At 42.4% G+C, this 19837-nt stretch overlaps 1 protein-coding gene and 1 long non-coding RNA gene across 2 annotated transcripts; both read right to left on the bottom strand.

Moving 5' to 3' along the window:
- On the bottom strand, positions 1-765 carry LOC137366427 (uncharacterized). Its single transcript, XR_010973382.1, has 3 exons — positions 671-765; positions 483-524; positions 1-85 (listed from the first exon to the last, which is right to left on the bottom strand). It is a non-coding gene; the product is annotated as an uncharacterized lncRNA (long non-coding RNA).
- Positions 766-7903: 7138 nt separating this feature from the next.
- On the bottom strand, positions 7904-19391 carry LOC137366435 (scavenger receptor cysteine-rich type 1 protein M130-like; the record flags this gene model as incomplete). Its single annotated transcript, XM_068028288.1, has 4 exons — positions 19271-19391; positions 18204-18518; positions 10275-10589; positions 7904-7947 (listed from the first exon to the last, which is right to left on the bottom strand). Coding segments are annotated over exons 1-4 (795 nt in total), but the record flags the coding sequence as incomplete, so codon positions are not given.
- Between the last annotated feature and the right edge of the window lie 446 nt (positions 19392-19837).

Here is a 19837-nt window from a genome sequence, read left to right as displayed (position 1 = left end):
ACCACCATCAGTGAGATGAACACACAGATTAGCAGGACTCCGAAGCAGCCCGCAACTAGGATGGAAGTTGTTTTATATCCCTGTTCTTGATGACAACAAGAAAGCTTTAATACAGACACAGTCCGTCTTGCATGATAAAATATTTATATAAGTATTTAATAATTATATCCACTGCTTCCGGGCAATGAGTTGGGCTGAACATTCCCCAGTATGTGTGGTACACATTGCACCAGAGGAAAGTGTGAGCCAATCTAAATTACAGAGACAGTGCCCCCATGTTTCTGATCAGTACAGGACAGTTCAGGTACAGTCAGAAACTGGGATTAGCGGATTTTCAACCGGACCATTTGAAATATGCGGCGAGGAATTTTTTTTTTCCAGTCAGTGAGCACATGCTTATAGTATCTTGAGGAAATGACAACAATACCAATTCAACTAATACAAACCCGAACGCTAGCTGGAATACTAATAATGGTAAGTACCTGCAGATGAGGACGGGAAAACAATCGGAGGCACATCGAGTCCTGTGGAATATATTGTACAAAACGTTCAGGAGGATTTCAGCACTTTCCATTTAAACGATAAATATTGTTCTTAATTTCCGAACTAATGAGTCAATTTAACAAAACAAGGCACCCTAACCCCACTCTCCAAACCCTGCCACCCTCACCGGAACAAATCACACTGGCATCTTCCTTGTGATCACAGTCAGACTGAGCCGGCGATGAAGAAGGACAGTCGGCCAGAGAAGATTCGCTTCCAGTGCATTTCACCTCATCCAGCCAGATAACACCGTCGCCCTGGGAAAAAGTAGCTCCTCCTGGGGCCAAAAGAGCGTGACCACAATCCAGCTGTCTGCAGACAACATTGGCATCGGCCAGATCCCAGGAGTCATCACACAGCGTGCCCCAGCTGTTATTGCACAATATCTCAACTCTCCCGGAGCAGTTGGTGTTACCTCCAAACAGGCGCAACCAATGTCCAGAATCTGGCAAAGAGAATCAATGGTTATTATTGATGTATTATAAGAAAGGAGTACATGTCAGATAGTTGGTATAATAAAGAGGAAGTAGCACCTGGTGAAAGCCCACGTTTACAATTATATTCTCGAATGCAGTCCTTTGATCTGTGGGGCTGCTCCTCAGTTACTTTTGCTTCTGTTGAGAAGAGAAACATGCTGACTGTATCACACACCAATGTTTGAAATGACACTCGCACATTTAGAGGTTTGTTGTGTTACCTGAACAAACAACACCAGCATCCACCCTGTGTTCACAGTTGTGTTTACCACACGGTTCTGTTTGACATTGCCAAAGGAACGATTCGTGTGAAATACATTCCATCCCATCGAGCCAAATGGGTCCGGATCCTTCTCCGAATGACTGAGCATAATAATCGATATAACTGTGGGGACCACACTGTAATTGTTTACAGATCACCTCTGCAACACGTTCAACAAGTGTATCCGAGCACACTGTTCCCCAGGTGCCATTGTAGAACACTTCCACTCTCCCCTCACAGCGATGCTTCCCGTTCACCATCCGCAGCTCTTTGTGCTCTGTCAATGACACAAGAAATATCCAGATAGTTAGATTGATAACTCGTTGTATGTTCATACTGCACAGCTCAACACATGCTGCACCGGTTGTGTTCACTGATTTCCAGTAATTATTTCAGAAAAGCGATAGAAAAACACCGACAGCCCATAAAGTAATAAAGAATAATCAACACGGATTTCACAACAGAAAAGACAAACAACGTTATTGAATTCATTGAAGAAGTTGCAGAAAGATAACAGGTATAATGCAGTCGATGTAATATGCATGTTTTTTTTTCAGAAGGCCTCTGACAAGGATTATGACTGAGGTCAGAGCCTGTGAAGTCAAGAGATCAGTGGAAGAATGATAGGAAACCAGCGACAAAGCACACCGTCCGGGTACAATGTGGTAACCCAGAATGGTGGAAGTTGGGAAGTGGTGTTCCACAGGGCTGGGGTCACTGCTGCTCAACATTTACATGAACGATTTGGATTTAGACAAGGGAGACTTAATTTCAAAATTTAAGATGACGCAATTTGGGGATATAGTTACACTAAGAAAGACAGAGACAAAATACGGGAAGACGTTAATAAACGGGCCGAATGGGCATACAATTGCTAAATAAGTTGAATAGAGATAAGTCTAAGGTGCTCAGTGTTGACAGGAAGAATAAAGAGGCCACGTACGTCTTGTAAAATAAGAGTCAAAATGATAAAGATCAGCTAAGAGACCTCGGGATACAGAGGCACTAATCACTTCTGAAGTGACAGAGACCGAAGCTAGTGACCATAAATATAGGATAATCACGAATAAATCTAATAAGAAATTCAGGAGAATTTGTTTGTTTTTTTACCTAGGGAGTGGTTTGAATTTTGAATTCCGAACACATGCAATTGCTGAGGTGATTTGCACTGATGCCTTTAAAGTAAAGCTATACAGGTACATGAGGCAGAAAGAAGCAGGAGGATATGCAAAGAGGGTTAGGTCCAATGATGTGGGGTGATACTCGTGGGCAACGTAGACACCACATTGACCAGTTAGTCCGAATGGCCAGATTCCGTGCTGTCCATTGTATGTAATTCGAAGCCATATCTTCCCTGTGAAACCACGTGCACAACACTACGGAAAATGGGCACATGGAAGCACCTTTACCTGAACACATGATCCTCACATCTTCTTTATGAGAACAGTCGTGGTTACCCCACGATGTTGAGGGACATTCCCAGAGAAATGATTCGTTACCGGAACATGTCAGTTCATCCAACCAAACTGGGCCTGAGCCTGGTCCACAAGATGCAGGAAGTGCCAGGTCCAATGCCTTTCCACAACCCAGCTGTTTGCAAACCACGTCAGCGTCCGCCAGATCCCAGGAATCATCACAAACTGAGCCCCAAGTCCCATTGTAATAAATCTCCACTCGGCCAGTACATGGGCTTCCACCGTCAGACAGCCTTAACTGCACGTGGTCTGTTGGATAACAGTACATGAGGATTATACTTTCAATAGACATTCACATCATCACTCAATACAACTGATTTTACCATCACCAGCTCAAAAAAAGAACGTTAAATGCACCTGTGACAGGTAAATAAAACTATACAACAGAATATCTGTTTACACTTACTTCTTACATAGAATGTAAAGAACAGCAATGTTTCAGATATGCTATTACATCTGGCTTTGACAAGTTCTGATCTCCAGTTCCTCTTTTATGTTTTGAACGCTGTGTACGGTGTCAAACAGGCAATCACTCACACGATTAACAGTTAATTTATACTCATGTTATATAACTGTATCTGTTCCTTGTCCATGCATGTTACCCTTATTTGTTATCTTGGTCAGACATTTACTGCCATCTCCTATTTCCCTCATCTTCAATTACAAGTGACTTGCATTTATCTAGCGCCATTAACGTAATGAAACATCCCAAGGCGCGATACAGGAGTGATATCAAAGAAATTTTAACACAGAGCACAGAAAAATATATTAGGTCAGATGACCAAAAGCTAAGTAAAAGAGTTAGTTTTTATGGAACGTCTTAAAGCAGGAAAGACTGGTTGACAGGCAGAGATATTTAAGCAAGTAATTCTAGAGCATGTGACCTTCGCAAATAAAGGCACGGCCGCCAATGGTGCACAATTAAAACCAGGAATGGTCAAGAAGCCAGAACTGGGAGCTGCCAGTCTGGAGCCGATTGCAAAGACAGGAGCTGTGAGGCCAGGAAGGGATTTGAAAACAAGGATGAGAATTTTAAAACCGCTCATTGCTGGGCAAAGTAGGTCAGTGAGCAGAGGGCAGATGCCTGAGTGGCAAATGGTCGAGACAGCGGAGCTTGCAGAGGTTGTAACGAGTGATGCCAGCCAGGAGTGCATTAGAATCATCGAGTCTGGAGGGAACAACGCTATCAACAAGACGAGATAAGGGCAAATGCGGGTGATGTCATGGAGGTGAAAATAGACAGTGTTAATGAGGATATGGAGATTTGATAGGAGGATCACCCTGGGGTCAAATATAACACCAAGATTACAAGCTGTCTGGCTGAGTGACAGACAGTTGGCATGGCGAGAAATGGAGTTGGAGACAAGGAAACATGCGGTGGGGACTGATGGTTTCTATCTTTTCAATACAGAGTTGGAGGAATTTTCTGCTGATGCAGTACTGAATGTCAGCCTGGAATTCTGACAGTGTACAGACATTGGAGGGCTCAAGAGTGTTGAATGTGAGGTACAGTTGGATACAGTGAGATACATGTGGAAACTGAGGCTGTGTTTGCGGATATCGCTGAAAGGCAGCATGTAAATGAGTAATGAAGTGTCAAAGGATCGATCCTTTGGTGACACTATAGGTGACTTTGCAGGAGCGGGAATGAAGCCATTGCAGGCCACGTTCTGACCATGACTGCATAGATAATACTAGAACCAGCTGAGTGCAGTCCCACCCAGCCGTGTGTTAATGGGGAGGAATTGGAGAAGTATTTCATGATCAATCATATAAAAATTTGAGACAAGTCAAGAAAGAGGAGGTGGAATCGTTTATGTTTGTCACAATCACTTCGGATGTCGTTTGTTTTCGTCCTGTGGTGTGGATAGAAAATTGATTTGCGGAATTGAAACATGCAGCTTCATATAAGATGAGCATGGATTTGGAAGTCGACGACACATTCAGGGACTTTGGCGAGGTACGAACAGTTGGAGCTGGGGCAGTAACCTGCATGGACAGGTGGTCAATGGTTCCTTTCTGAGGAGAGGTGTGATGACTGCTGATTTGAAGGAGAGGAGCCTGAACATGTAGAGAGAGAGAGAGAGAGAAAGAGAATCGTTAATATAGCCAGCTAACATGGAACCCAGGAAGGGAATGTTTGTGTTCAGTAGTTTAATAGAAATAAGGTGTAGACAGCAAAATGTGGATACCATCAACAGCACAGGTTCAGAGAGAGAGTGAAGGATTCTAGGAGAGAAACAAGAAATGTGAATTCAGGGTGATCGTATGGGATGGGGGTGGGAACTGATAGGAAGTTAGGCCTGATGGGTTGGGGAAGAAAGGGAAGTAGTGGAGGTGACTGAACGGATGTTTTTGAACTTTGTGACAAAAAGTCTATGAGCTCCTCTCAATTATTTTTGGAGTTCAGGGTGGACGAGGCAGGGGAGTGGTTCAGGAGGAAGATTTATGATGGAGAATATTTGCTGTGCGTTTTCTTTGCCTTCCTGGATAATCTTTGTCAAACGGGAGGTTTTAGTGAAGATGAGGAGGACCCAATGATGCTTTATGTGATTGATCCATTCAGGATTATATTACCAGATAGTTCCCCACATGTCACCGTGCCTTTCTGTTTTTTAATTATTTTAGGGAATGTTGGTGTCACTGGCAAGACCAGCAGTTTAATCCACGCTGTTTATTACTTCATTATTACTTTACTACTCCACTTCATATTGGAGAATGTAAGGTCCACAAGTACTACCCTTAAACATCAGCCTTGCAATATGCAGTATCTTCCTGCAGAACTACGTTTTAGGGTTGTATTGATTATTACATTATCATAAATCAATTTAATATCAATAGCATAAGAGAATCACTTACCTTTGTGAGGATGGGACTCTGTCTTTGACAAGGAATATATTTGAGTAATTTTAGATACATAAACCGCATGTCTGAACAGAGAGTATGCAGACCTGTCTGTCCAGACAGACTGCTGCAATTATGTTAAATGAGCAAACGAAACATGTGAGGCACATTAGCAATTGCTATTGTCTGTAAAAAATCAATGAACTAAACGACTAATTCTATCAATATATGACTGTTAGACCGGACCAAAGAGGACAGAAAACAGGATCTCTCTGCAAAATGTTGGACAGGATCAGGAAGCGCCGATGGACAATTGAACGCCAGATGTGTAGACCTCCTGGCTGAACAGAAACCAGTATTTAATCTGGACTGGACAAAAATGATTGGACTAATTGCGTCAGGCACTTTGGAGAATAAACATCAGCAATGTGACCCATCAGATACAGAAGTAGAGGACAAGGATAAGACACATGGCTTCTGTAGGTGGGTATAAATGTTGGGTGGAGCTTAGCATTTACCTAACTGAAGAACAAGATGACATACTCTACTCTGTCCAGTGACTGAGTGTGTAATAACCATTCAGCACTGTAAACTTCTGACGTGAAACGCTGGAATGTATTGATTTCCGCAGTGTCCGAAGAAAATGCTTTCTGTAACCAATCGGTATCAAATCTGAATCATTAACGATCTCCTATGTTGTAAGTTCCACATGTCGTATGCAAATAAATGTTCATTGGAACAACCCGAAAACATCAGCCCACACTCAAGCCAAAAGACTTGCAGGTTGTTAGGTAAATTTCCCATTATAAATTGCCCCGAGCGGTGGTAGGGAAATATAGGGACAGATGGGGATGTGGTAGGAATATGGGATTAGTGCAGGGTTAGTATAAATGGGTGGTTGATGGTCGGCACAGACTCGGTGGGCCGAAGGGCCTGTTTCAGTGTTGTATCTCTAAACTAAACAAAACTAAACTACACTCTGCATAATGCAACATCCCCAGAACACATGCCTGCATTAACATGCTACACAATGAAACTTTAAAGTGCCTAGTCCAAAACATCTGTCTACTTTTATACACAACCTAATGAAATTTGCATCAGACCAACTCCCACACAGCTACCTCCACTTATATACTATACAGTAGAACTGATTGCAAGCTTGGCGCCGGAATTGATACCACAGCTGAGATTCCAATTCCGTATTCTCTTTATCAGAAGGCCGTTATCTTTCACCTCTATCATCATTCACCTCCCTTCCTGCCTCAGCCCATCTGCTGCCGAAATGCTCACCCATGCTTTGTTGCCTGCAGAATCGAATATTTCAATGTTCTCCTGGGCGATCACCCATCTTGCATCCTCCAGAAACATCAGCTCATCCAAAGTTTTGTTGCCTGCCCGACATGAAGCCCCTCTCAGGAACGCCATGGCACTCGACGATCTATTGGTTTCCCTGCGATCAATACCTAGAGTTTCCAAATATGATCTTCCTGTTCAGACACCTTCATGCTCTCCCCCTGCATCAGTATAACCGTCTCCAGCCTGAATCATTTCAGGAGCTCTGCTTTTTTCTGAATACAGCTTCTTGTACTTCACCCACTTCAATTGCCCACAACTTTCAGTTTTGCCTTTAACCATCTAACCCCCAGATCTGAATTTCCACCAGAAATATTTCCGTGTCTCCGGCTCTTCAAATCCAACCATCTGACTAAGAATTTCGTCACCCACTCGAACATCTCTTTGTTTAGTTCTGTGTCAGTTTTCTCTCTGTTTACATTCCTGTTAAACCCCTTGTGATGTATGTGTTAATTGAAATTTCTGTAATACAAACGTTCTTGCTGTCTAATCGTGTCCGTGTCCTCTCTCTCTGTACACCACCCCAGCTCCCCGACCGCCCACCATCCTCTCCCACTCTCCTCGAGTGAAATTACTGGTTTGAGAAACCCAGGAACAAGTAACCGATATTATCACTTTTCTCAGCAGATTAGACATTTCACTTTTATGTTTTTGTAAAAGCAGTGAAGAATTTGCTTACCTGAACACAGGACCCCTACATCCATACTGTCAGTGAGAGACGAATTCAATGTGAATAAGATGCAGTTCTGGAGCTGCAATTCGTTTCCTTCACACTGGACATCATTCACCCAGATGGGTCCTTCACTCTCTCCGTCCTTTGAATAGTTATAAGCGGCTGTCGCTTCACCACAACCCAGCTGTGTACAGACTACGTTGGCATCATTCAGGGTCCAGTGTCTATCCTGCAATCTCCCCCAGCTGCCATTGTAGTAAATCTCCACTCGCCCATCACACCAGCTTCCCCCGTTAGTCAGTCTTAGTGACCAATTTTCATCTACAATATGAAACACATTGAGAATGGTGAAACTGAAGCAAAATATCCCAGAATTTACAGCCACCCGAAAAGTCATTAATATTAATGGTTACTATTCCTGTCATCATTGTTCAGAAGGCTTGTTGAAAGGTTATTTTCAACATTACCTTTTCTCTGTAAATACATTTTAGAGACGTACCGAGTAGCTTATGGTTGCTGAACTGGGGACAGAGGGTAAAATGAACTGCAGGTGATAGCCGAGGGGCTGAAGGTCGTCCTCCTGTCCACATGCACAGATATTCCAGCTCTCGCCCTGTACTTAAAAATTATCAACTTTTCTTCCAATTTATCCTCCTTATATTCACATGGTCCATCTTCAACTCTTCCGTTCTCTTCCTCAACATCTCTGTCTCTGATTCTGGGCATAGGTTATTAACTAATATAAAGAGTAAACCCAGTGACTCTCACAGTTACCATGTCGATGCTTCCTCACACCCCAATTCTTCGAATGACTCTATCACATTTTTTCACTTGCTCCATCTGCAATGTCTGGTGATACAACCTTCCATACCAGTGGTTCCAGATATGTATTCCTTTTTCCTCAACCGAGGACTCTCCTCACCTCCTCATCCACCCACCATGTTTGACAGGGCCCTCAAGCACGTCCCTTCCATTCCCCATCCGTCTGCTTTCACCCTTTCCCCCTCCCGGAACAATGATAGGATTCTGATTCTCCTCATCTTCCACTCCATCAGCTTCCATATTCAACAGATCATCTTCCACCATTTCCACCACCTTTAATGTGGTGCCACTACAAAGCACATCTTCCCCTTCCCTCCACGTTTAACATTCTGAAGGGACCTTTCACTCTGTGGCACCCTGATTCACTCTTCAATCATTCTCAGCACCCCTTCCCCCAGGACCTTCCCATGAATGCACAGGAGGTGCAACCACTGCCCTGTTACCTCCACCTTTCTCACCATCCAAGCCGCCAAATACTGCTTCCAAGTGAAACAGCGATTTTCTCGTACTGCTTTCTCTTTAGTATACTGTATTCACTGTATTGACTGATCATGATACCGTCTCCTATACATTAGGACACCAAACATAATTGAGTGCTTACTTTGCACAACACCTTTGTTCAGTCTGCAAGCTTTACCTTTAGCTTCCAGTTGCCTGTCCTTTTCATTATTTATTCTGCTCCCACTCTGACATCTCTCTCCTCTTTCTCCGACACAGTTCCAATGAAGATTAACATAAGTTTGAGAAACAGCACTTCCTCTTTCCACTAGACTCTTTACAGGCTTTTGGAATGAACACTGAATTCAGCAATTTCAGGAAAGATTCCCTCCCCTTTTTTGGACGATGTCTTGCCTTCCAATTTTCAGCTCCTCTCGAAATGTGTTTTTCACTTGGCCCATTCCTATCTCTTTCTGCCTTGCATTGTCCCATTTACCATTTAATTCTTCCTGCCTTCCAGCATATCACAGATTGTTCCTTTCGTTCTTTCCTTGCTTTCCCCTTTCTTTAAAAACTGTTAAATCTCTATGATCTGATGAAAGATCTGCAAACTGTAAGGTTGATTCTGTTTTTTTCACCGTAGATGCTGCCAGAACTTCTGAGTATTTTCAGCACTTCCTGTTTTTATTACCTCTATGTTAAATTGTGAACCGTGGGAGCAATTTGCGTTGATTAATGTCCCATGTACAGCGATCAGTTAACTGAGCAGATAATCTGTTGTAAGAGGGCACTGGCTGAGGGATAACTGGGAGAATTGTAATTTACATCAAGTTTGTGAAATAATCAAAGACATGGCATATTGGTGAAATAACGAGTTACTTCAGTCGCTATTATTTTATTGCCCTTGATGTAATGGAAATGTAAATTTATCTCACGCGATTTGGCTGGAAACAGGTTCACGGTGTTTTCTATTATACAACTGATCTTTGCAGAGAATTCCATGATAATTCATATTTGAACGGCTAACATTGATCACAGTTTCAATGCTCGAGCAACATTTCTATGCAATGGCAGTGGTCCTGGGAGCAAATTGCTGATTCTATGCCCCTTGAATAGTGCCCTAGATTTACCACAAAACAGATATTATATGAGCGATAAGTACTAATCACTAGACATTGTATGTATTCAATGTTTACTGGAGTGAAGCTCTTTGATTCATTTGTAATTTAATTCAGACCAATAAACCGACAAACACATCTCAGAATCTTAGTGTCGAAGGAAGCATGGGATCAGCAAAACCAGTGAATCAGCGACCTGTGGAAATAGTTAATGATGCTTGACAGCAGAACAGTTGGTGTATTTCAGTTCAATTGACTGAGATGACTCACCCGTACAGATGACACTGGCATCATTTTCATGGGAGCAGCTAAACTGTTCCCAGGATGAAACAGGACAATCCCACAATCGCGTCTCATTCCGCCGACACCTGTAACTTTCCTTCCACACTGGACCGGCTCCCTTCCCAAAGTGAGCTCCTCCTGGGATTGAGGTTACTGTCCCACACTGCAAGTGCTCACAGACCACGTTGGCGTCTTCCAGATCAAAGTACATGTCACACAGCGTCCCCCACTGGTCTCCGTGCAGCACCTCCACCCGGCCAGAGCATCTGTTCGTCCCATCAACCAATCGAGGTCCACGTTTCCCTGTATTGGAAACCAATCCAAATCCAAATAATTTATAAATCATCCTCTGCATAGAAACAGCAAAATAGAAAATGGGTATAAAAGTTGAATCTTATGTACACGATTATCTATCCATACTTTACACAAATTATCTATCAAAAAACAATTAGAATTACCACAGCAACACAAAAGCAAAATACTGCAGATGTTGGAAATCTGAAATAAAACAGAAAATGTTGGAAATACTGAGCAGGGCTAGCAGCATCTGTGGAGAGAGCAAGAGAGTTATGTTTCAGGTCTGTGTACTTTCATCACAATAATTGCGACAGGACCTCTTTAAGAAGTTGGCTGAACACTCAAAAATTAACAGCTCTTCTTGCTAACGCTAATCGATTGTTGGTCTTTATCTCTTGGATTTTGGAATGTAAACGATGAAGGATGTGATGTTTCTGTTGTATCTGTTGTCACGTTTGGGCACGGCACTTCACAAAACCATTGGCTTTGGAGGTTGTTCAGGACAGTGTCACCAGAATGGCAACAATGCTTAAAGAGTTACATTATGAAGACAAGTTGCATAAACTTTGTTTGTAGTAGATTTGGTTTAGAAGGATTACAGCTTATCTAGTTGATGTGTTTAAAATGGTTAAGGGGTTTGATAGATGAGCTATAGAAGATCTGGACAACAAATACAAAACAAGCCCATTTTGGAGCTGCTTTCCTTTATGCGGATGTGGACATCTCTGGCAGAGGTGGCAGTTATTGCTCAACTCTATTTGCCCTTGAAACCGGTGTCAGGACAGTCCTCTTGAACTGCAATTGCCTGCATGGGGAATGTTCTTCTGCAATGCAGTAAGGTAGAGTTCAGGCAAAGTGTGCAAGCATAGAGTGTACCTTTAACTGCATGTGTTGTAAGCAGAGTGGGAAGTTTGGAATTTGGTAATTAGTGGCTGAGACTGAAATCTAGCCTTAACATTTAGCAATTGGCTTGGAATTAAAAACCAAACTGCAAGGCAGTTCATTGTTCGCAGTTAACAGGGCAAGTCAGGTTAGCAGTAAGCTGTCAATCAGCTGTGATTATGTGAACTCGGGTAATTACTGTTAGCTGGAAACTGTCTAAACTGTTGCATCTCGAATGTGCCTCAAAAAGCATATAATATGGGACGTCATTGCAAGATGATTTGAGTAAAGGAGCAAGATGTTACTGCACCTATAGAGGGCTTTGGTGAGACCACACCTGGAGTATTGTCTGCAGTTTTGGTCTCCTTATCTGAGGAAGGATGCCCTTGCCATGAAGAGTGTGCAAAGTTGATTTACAAGGCTAATTCCTGGGATGGCAGGATTCACGTATGAAGAGAGATCGGATCGACTCGGACTATATTCACCAGAGTTTAGAAGAATGAGAGAGGATCTCAGAGAAATCTATAAAACTCGAACAGTACTAGACAGGCTAGATGGAGGGAGGACGTTCCCGATGGCTGGAGAGTCCAAAACCACGGGTCACAGTCTCCGGATATGGAGTATGCTATTTAGAACCGAGATGAGGAGAAATGTCTTCACTCAGAAGGTGGTGAACCTGCAGAATACTCTACGACAGAAGACAGTGGAGGGCAGATCTCTAAATATATTCAAGAAGGAGATAGATATCTTTCTTAATGCCAAAGGAATCAAGCGATATGGGGAAAAACGGGAACAGAGTACTGAATTAGATGATAGGCCATGACTTTTTTTGAACGGCGGAGCAGGCTCGAAAGGGCTGTCTGGCCTACGCCTACTCCTATTTTTTATGATTCTATTTATAGACTTCTAGTAAGGCAGAGTGTAACCACAGATTGCAATGTTAACTGAATACATTATGAACATAGTGGGAAGTAAGAGTTTGCTAAGTGTAAGAATTCGGTGCAGAGGGGGAAAAGGAGGTATTTTTTATTCTTTCACAGGGGGTGGGAATTTCGGGCCAGGACAGCATTTACTACCAATCCCGAACTGCCCTTGCAAAGATGGTGGTGAGCCGCCTTCTTGTACCACTGCAGTGCATGCGCTTTCAGTGCACTCACATTGCTGTGAGGAAGGGAGTTCCAGGATTTGACACAGCGACAGTGAAGGACCATTTATTTCGTTCCAAATCAGGACGGTGTGTGCTTCGGAGGAGAACATGCAGATGGTGTTCCCATGCATCTGCTGTCCTGGTCCTTCTAGGAAGTAGAAGGTGAGCGTTCGGATGGAGCTGTTCTGTTTTGTCTGTTAAACTGGAGTCAGTGACGAGAGCCACCGGTTTAAAAGAGCGTCACAGCCAGCAGCAGCAGAACCCATTGGAAGGGGCTGAGAGACAGACAGCAGGCAAATACAGGGAAAAACTCACTCAGTGAGCAATTGTCAGGTCAGAGTGTGAGAGGGCGTGGGTAAGTTGTAAATACGTATTAAGTTAATTGATGAGTGTTTAGTGTTTCGGCGTTAGCTAACCAGTGAAATAGCGTTAAAGCTAAAATGCATCTAAAAATAATTTTACCTCAAAAATAAAGACAGACTAAGTTCTGGCAGAGCAGTTTTTTTTTCTGGATATTGGAATTTGTAGATAATGGAACTGAACCGAGGGAACTTGTCTGTAATAGATATCTCAACCTGGAACCTCTCTGGCTCAGGATCAGAGAGCTGTTGTGGGAATTGGAGAAACGCCAACACATATGGCAGCAAGAAGAGTATTTGACAGTTTGCTGCAGATTTAAGTCACACCTTGTAGAGAGCTGCAGGATCAGAATGAGGTTGTTGCAGCTTATTGTGCTCAGTAATGGAAATCCAGATGTAATGGAGAACGAGGATATACAGAAGTGAACAGGAACAAAGTACTGTCTATTTGTGAGGATAAAGATGAAGACTGTCAGGAGGACAGCCAGAATGTTGACCGTGATACCTTGGAATAGGAAGCTGTTCAAAAGGAGGAGGAGTGGAGCATAATGTGATACTTTTAAGTGATTCAATAATTAGGGCATTAAGAGTCCCACACAGCATTTTCCCAACTTGTGCGAAGTGAGGGTTATCTCAAATCAGATTGCAAGAATGCAGGGGAAATATCCAGTCGTTGTGGACCATGTAGGGATAAACAACATAGCAAAGAGTAAGCAAGAGGTTCTTTTCAGAGAGTACCAGGAGCTGAAATATAAAATAAATTCTCAAGGATTATAATGTCTGGATTATTATACAAGCCGCTTGCACTTTAGCATCAGAGAAATGAACGATCAGGGAGATGAACATGTGGTTGAAGGTTATGATGTTGGAAAGAGGTTTTACCTTTCATGGGACCCTGACACCTGTACTGGGATATTAAAGAACTATTCTGTTGGAATGTGCAGCACCTGAAAAGGGTTGGGATCAGGGTCCCAGAATAAAGGATGAATAGTGTTGTTACAGGAACCTTAAACTAGTAAATGGGTGAGGGGAGGCTGGTGGGGGGCGGGGTGAGGGGGTAGAGCACAGTTGTAAATGTAGCATATCTAGGTGCTACAGGGAAATGGAAAACTAAAATATGCAACATTTGAGTCAGACCATTTTACGGTTTTACATCACGTGCCTGAGCACTGAAAACAGCAGTTGCTTTCTTGAAAAAGCAGTTGTTAGAAAGACTGACAGACCGCGACGTTTTGGGTCATGTACTCTGCCCATTGTCTGGAGAAATAATTGTAATTGGTGGAAGCTGTATGTTTATATGTAGTGCAGAACAGGAATGTGGGCAGGATCTTACTACTGTTAGGTTATTACATGCTCTTGTTCTGGCTGTTATTGGTCAGTTAATTATATTCCATGAGAGGTCAGTAGATGTCATTATTCTTGCTGCTGATTCGTCAGTTATTGTGCATCGTGGCAAGTCAATCCATGCTACTGTTCTGGTCGTGGTATGTTGGCTGCAGCACAGGTGCTTGTGCGTTTCTCGAGGAGGGAAACCCTGATATTCACTGAGGAACAGGCCACTTTTAGGAGGAAGGTCTTGTGTTTATCGATCTCCATAGCTTCCCTGACGTAGTGAACGGCACAAGCCTGCCATCAAAGAAGCTCAACTCAATGACCACCGCATTGAATGGTCCAATTCCAAACTCAACCTCATCTATTATGGACTGGCTTGCAAGACACGGTAACATCATAAGTATAAAAGAGACCAAAAACATGCAAAAATGCAAAAAATAATGCACAGATCTTCGTGAATGGCAGAGATACAATGAATAGCAAAGGATGACAAAACAGTTCGCAAGCGCTCCAAAGCTTTTACAATAACTTCAGAAATATATTGTCATTAAAAGCAATGTGGTCTCATTACGATGACAGTTGTGATATTATAAATGAAAATAAGGAAATGGCAGGAATTATGCATAATTACTTTGCATCAGTATTTACATGCACACAACTTTTATTAAGGCTCTTTGTTGCCACAGTCGGCCAAATGCTGCCCTGACATTGAGGGCAGTCACTCTCATCTGGAATACAGCTATTTCATACATGTTTGTATGAAGGGTGTGATGAGGTCTGAAGCTGAGTGGTCCGAACAAACCTAAACTGAGCATCACTGAGCAGTTTATTGGTAAGTACTGCTTGATAGCACTGTAAACAACACCTTCCATCCCTTTGTTAATGATAGAGAGCAAACTGCTGGATCAGTAATTGGAAAATTGCAATTGTCACACTGCTATTTGAAGAAGGTTATCGAGTGAACCGAGGGAATTATAGATTGGTTAGCATAACAGCAGTTGTCAGGAAATTACTAGAGTGTACATTTAAAGATGGAGTGTCAGATCACCTTGAAAAGTTACAGCTAATCCGAGAGAGCCTGCGTGGATTTGTAAAAGGCAGATCATGCTTGATGAACCTGATCAAATATTTTGTGGCGGTAACTGAAGTAGAGGACAGGGGATCCTCAATGGATGTTATTCAGATGACCTTCCAGAAAGCACTCAACAAAATCCCTCGTAACTGATTATTGGCTAAAGTTGAAGCTCATAGAATTTAGGGAAATTTATTGACCTACTTCGGACGTTAGTTTAGTGGCTGGAGATAGACAGCAGGGATAATGGGCAGATCATCTAACTGGCAGGATGTGATGGCGCCGTCCCACAGGAACCTCAACTATTCACCATATTTATTAATGATTTCGATGAATGGATAGAAAGCCACATATAATTGACATACTAAATATTGCAATTGAAAGAAACCACCAGCCATATTGTAATCATGTATATTTTAAGCATAACTTTCCAAAAAAAAAGATTCAGTGACTGTGCAAAACTATTTCAATATTGGTGAGTGTGACGTGTCCAATTTAGACTTAAAAAGATTACAGTACTTTCTAAATGGTGAAAAACCGGATGCAGCACAGGGAAAAGAGACTTCAGGGTCATGGGCAAGTACAGGAACGAAAATCAAAACAGTCAATGGATTGCTGGGCTTTATATCTAGAGGAATGGAATACAAGGGGCGAGAAATGATGCTGCAGCTAAAAAAAAACTGGTCAGGCCCCATCTGGTGCAATGTTCAGCTATGGGCAATATGCAATGGGAAGGATATATTGACCAGGGAGACTGTACAGCATAAGAGATACTAGAATGATTCCTTGGCTTTAAATGTTTTTGTTTTTTTATTCATTCATAAGATGTGGGTGTCTCAGGCAAGGCCAGCATTCGTTGTTCATGCCTCGTTGCCTTTCACAACTGGGTGACTTGTTCGACTATGTAAGAGGACAGTTAAGAGTCAACAACATTGCTGTGGGTCTCTAGTCACGTGTAGGCCAGACCAGGTACCAATGGCAGTTTTCATCCCCTAAGGATATGATTAAACAAGATTTTTTTTTAATGACAATCGACAATGGTTTCATGGTCACCATTATTGAGACTAGTATTCAATTCCAGATTTATTAACTGAATTTAAATTCCACATGTGCGATGGTGGGAATTGAACCAGCGTCCCCAGAATTTTCCTGGTACTCTGTATTGCTAGTCCAGTAACATGAGCACCACGCCACTGCCTCCCCTCATTATGAAGAAGGATTACACAAACTGAGGCTGGGTTCCCTGAAATTTCGAAGAGTCATATCCTTTCACATTCCCAACCTATGTCTTCCAGCTGCTGGAAAGTCTTTGGGAATTCTTCAGGTGAGCTACTTGCCACAGAATGCCGATCATCTGACCTGCTCCCGTCACACAACATTATTGTGAATGGTCTAGTTCAGTTTCTTGTCAATGACAACACACAGTAGGATTTGATGGTGGTGGTGAATTCACTGATTATAAAAGCTCGGGGAGATGTTATTGCCTCTCTTGTTGGAAATAATCATTACCTGACACGGAGGTGGTGAGTGTGTTACTTTCTACCTTTCAGCCCAAGTCTAAATAATGTCGTGATCTTGATGTAAGTGGGCATGAACTGTTTCTTAATCCGAGGAACTGTGAAGGGAACTAAAGACCATGCAATCATCAGCAAAAAGCCCAAATTCTGTCATGTTGATGGTGGTAAGGTTACTGACAAAGCACCAGAAGACAGTTGGGCCTCAGGGAACAATTAGGAAACACATTTTTCTGTAAAAACAGTGTAAATCTGGAACATTCCCTAACAACTTCCAAAGTAAAGAGCTGTGGATGTTACATCTAATCTAAATTTTCAGGACTAATATTGTTAGATTTTTGATAGCTCGGTGTATCAAGGAATCTGGTTCAAAGCCAGGTAAAGAGACTTTGAAGAACATATCAGGTATGATCTAACTGAAGGATCGAACAGGCTGGTGCAACTGAAAGCTCATTACTGATAATGTGGATATGTGTCCGATCCTGTGGTATTCAGTGAGTAAAATTCACACATTCTATAAAATAACGTTGTAATCTTTCACTTCTGGCCTGATTGCACTGAGCAGTGCTAGAGTACAGCCGTTCTTTTATACCCTGCCGTTCAGTAAGTGTTCACGTGGGCACAGTGGCGCAGTGGTTAGCATCACAGCACCAGTGACCTGGGTTCTGTTCTGGGTGCTGTCTGTGCGGAGTTTGCATGTTCTCCCTGTGAATGCGTGGGGTTCTGCCGCGTGCTCTGGTTTCATCCCACCGCGAAAGACTTGCAGGTCGAAAGTAAGTTGACCATTGTAAATTAACCCTACTGTGGGTAGGTGCTAGGAGAGTGGTAGGTAATGTAGGATTAGTAGAAATGGGTCGTTGTTGGTCGACAGAGACTCGGTGGGCTGAAGGACCTGTTTCAGTGCTGTATGAAAAGAATAATAACGTGAGCAGGGAGGGTCAGAAGGCTATTGTAATGTCGGATCATTCGTGGTGTTCAGATTAAAGTATCGAATTAGGCCAGTGCATATTCATTTAGTCAACTCCCAACTTGTGCAGGCAATATTCAATTCTAAATATACATTCGGTGCAGTGGTAAACAAAATTGCGAAATTTTTGCTTCTTGCAGAATAAATTTTAAAATTTAGAACCATCTTGTTTACCAGTAATTGCGGGTATTTTGTACCACGTTACACCAAACCTATAGCAGTGATAGTAAGCTATAATGACTAGTTTAGATATGAACCTTTCAGACAGAAACATGGGAAAGACACCTTCCTCAGTTTTCCAAATATTAAGCAGGAAGTTGTCTGCCTTTCAGTAAGTCTGTACTCACCGGAACAGATCACACTGGCATCGTTCCTGTGGCTGCACTCCTGCTGAGTTCCTTGAAAAAGACGGCAGTCCAATAAACTGGTCTCGTTTCCAGTGCATTCAAAGATATCAGTCCGTACGAGGCCAGTGCCCTCTCCAAAATGGGCATATCTTGGCACAGACACGGCGACTCCACACTGAAGCTGACTACAGACCACATTGGCGTCTTTCAAATCCCAGTCAAGGTCACACACTGTACCCCAGTTTTCACCGTACTGGATCTCCAGTCTGCCTGAGCATGGGGAGTCTCCGGATATTAGTCCAGGATATCTGTGATCTGAACAAGCATATTATATCATAATTAGCATAATACATTAATAATTACAATAACACAAATATTTATATTTCAATACGCATCTGATTAATCACAGATCTGGCATCAGTCGTTCTCTGATTCTGTTCAAAACTGATTGAATTGGATTTCCTGTATCACTACTTCTCATAATGTGACAGAACTATCATGTTTAAAATGTTCCTTTACTTATTTATAACTTCCCCAGTCGCCGTCACTGTAACTGAAAAACATGCACTGTATCAGCAGTTAGAACTGGGCAAGAAGTATTGAGTGACAAGAAGTGCTGCTAGGAGTAATGTTGTTCATATTTAACATAAATGATTTCGATACAGAAAAGGGACGCACAATTGTAATATTCACTAATGACATCTACTTGGAGCAATAGTTAATACAAAGGCAGATTGTGAGAAAAAATACTTTACGTTAACGAAATTGTAAATGAATTTTAATGCAGATAAATATACACTGACACATTTTGGTAGGAAGACTGAGAACCCATATTCCTTGGACAATGATAACCTAAATTGCATCGAGGAGCAATGGGACTTAGGGGTACAGATATAAAAATCAATAAAATAGCAATACAGATTAACAAAGCTCTAGAAAATACAAAAAAAGATTGAGGTTTGTTTCTGAGAGATCCGTTGAAAGGAGAGTCACACCCAGCACAAGGAAAGATTTGGTGTTGATTGGGAGGAGGTTGATTGGGTGCTAACCACTCAGAGTTTCCCTACTTTTCTGGGCAGTGTGTAACTGAGCAACTTTACACCATTTCAGTTGAATCCTAGTGCTGCAACTGCTGTAACTGTACTGGATCAGCTTGGCGAGAGTTGTCTCTAGTTTTAGAGCACTCATCTTCAGCACTACAGCTGGAGTGTTACCGGGCCCTTAACTTTTGCTTTGTGCAGTGTGCTCAGCCGCTTCTCAATGTTGTGTGCCGTAATCTTCGGAATGGACCAAACAATTGAACGCTTTTGCACAGTGTCAACGCATTGACATGGATTGTCACACAATACTTCTCACCTTTTGTCAGTCTGAATAACTGCCTTTAACCCACACTTTGCTGACCGTTTTGTAGCCAGTTTGCTGCAGTCTGTCATGATCACCCGTAAAAAGCCCTTCGTATGCAACTAATTACCTTGAAACCACATTCACAGTTTTAAGTTTACAAACTGGACAGACAGTTTGTGACCAGCAAGATGCAGCAGTCAGCATATAATCATAGAATGCTTACAACACAGAAGGAGGCCATTCAGCCCGTTGTGTCCATGCTGGTTATCTGTAAGAGCACCTCACTAGTC

The sequence above is a fragment of the Heterodontus francisci genome, unplaced genomic scaffold, assembly GCF_036365525.1.
Source record: "Heterodontus francisci isolate sHetFra1 unplaced genomic scaffold, sHetFra1.hap1 HAP1_SCAFFOLD_88, whole genome shotgun sequence".
Lineage (NCBI taxonomy): Eukaryota > Metazoa > Chordata > Chondrichthyes > Heterodontiformes > Heterodontidae > Heterodontus > Heterodontus francisci.
Note: the sequence above shows the minus strand (reverse complement) of the source record. Positions and strands in the feature narration are given on the sequence as shown.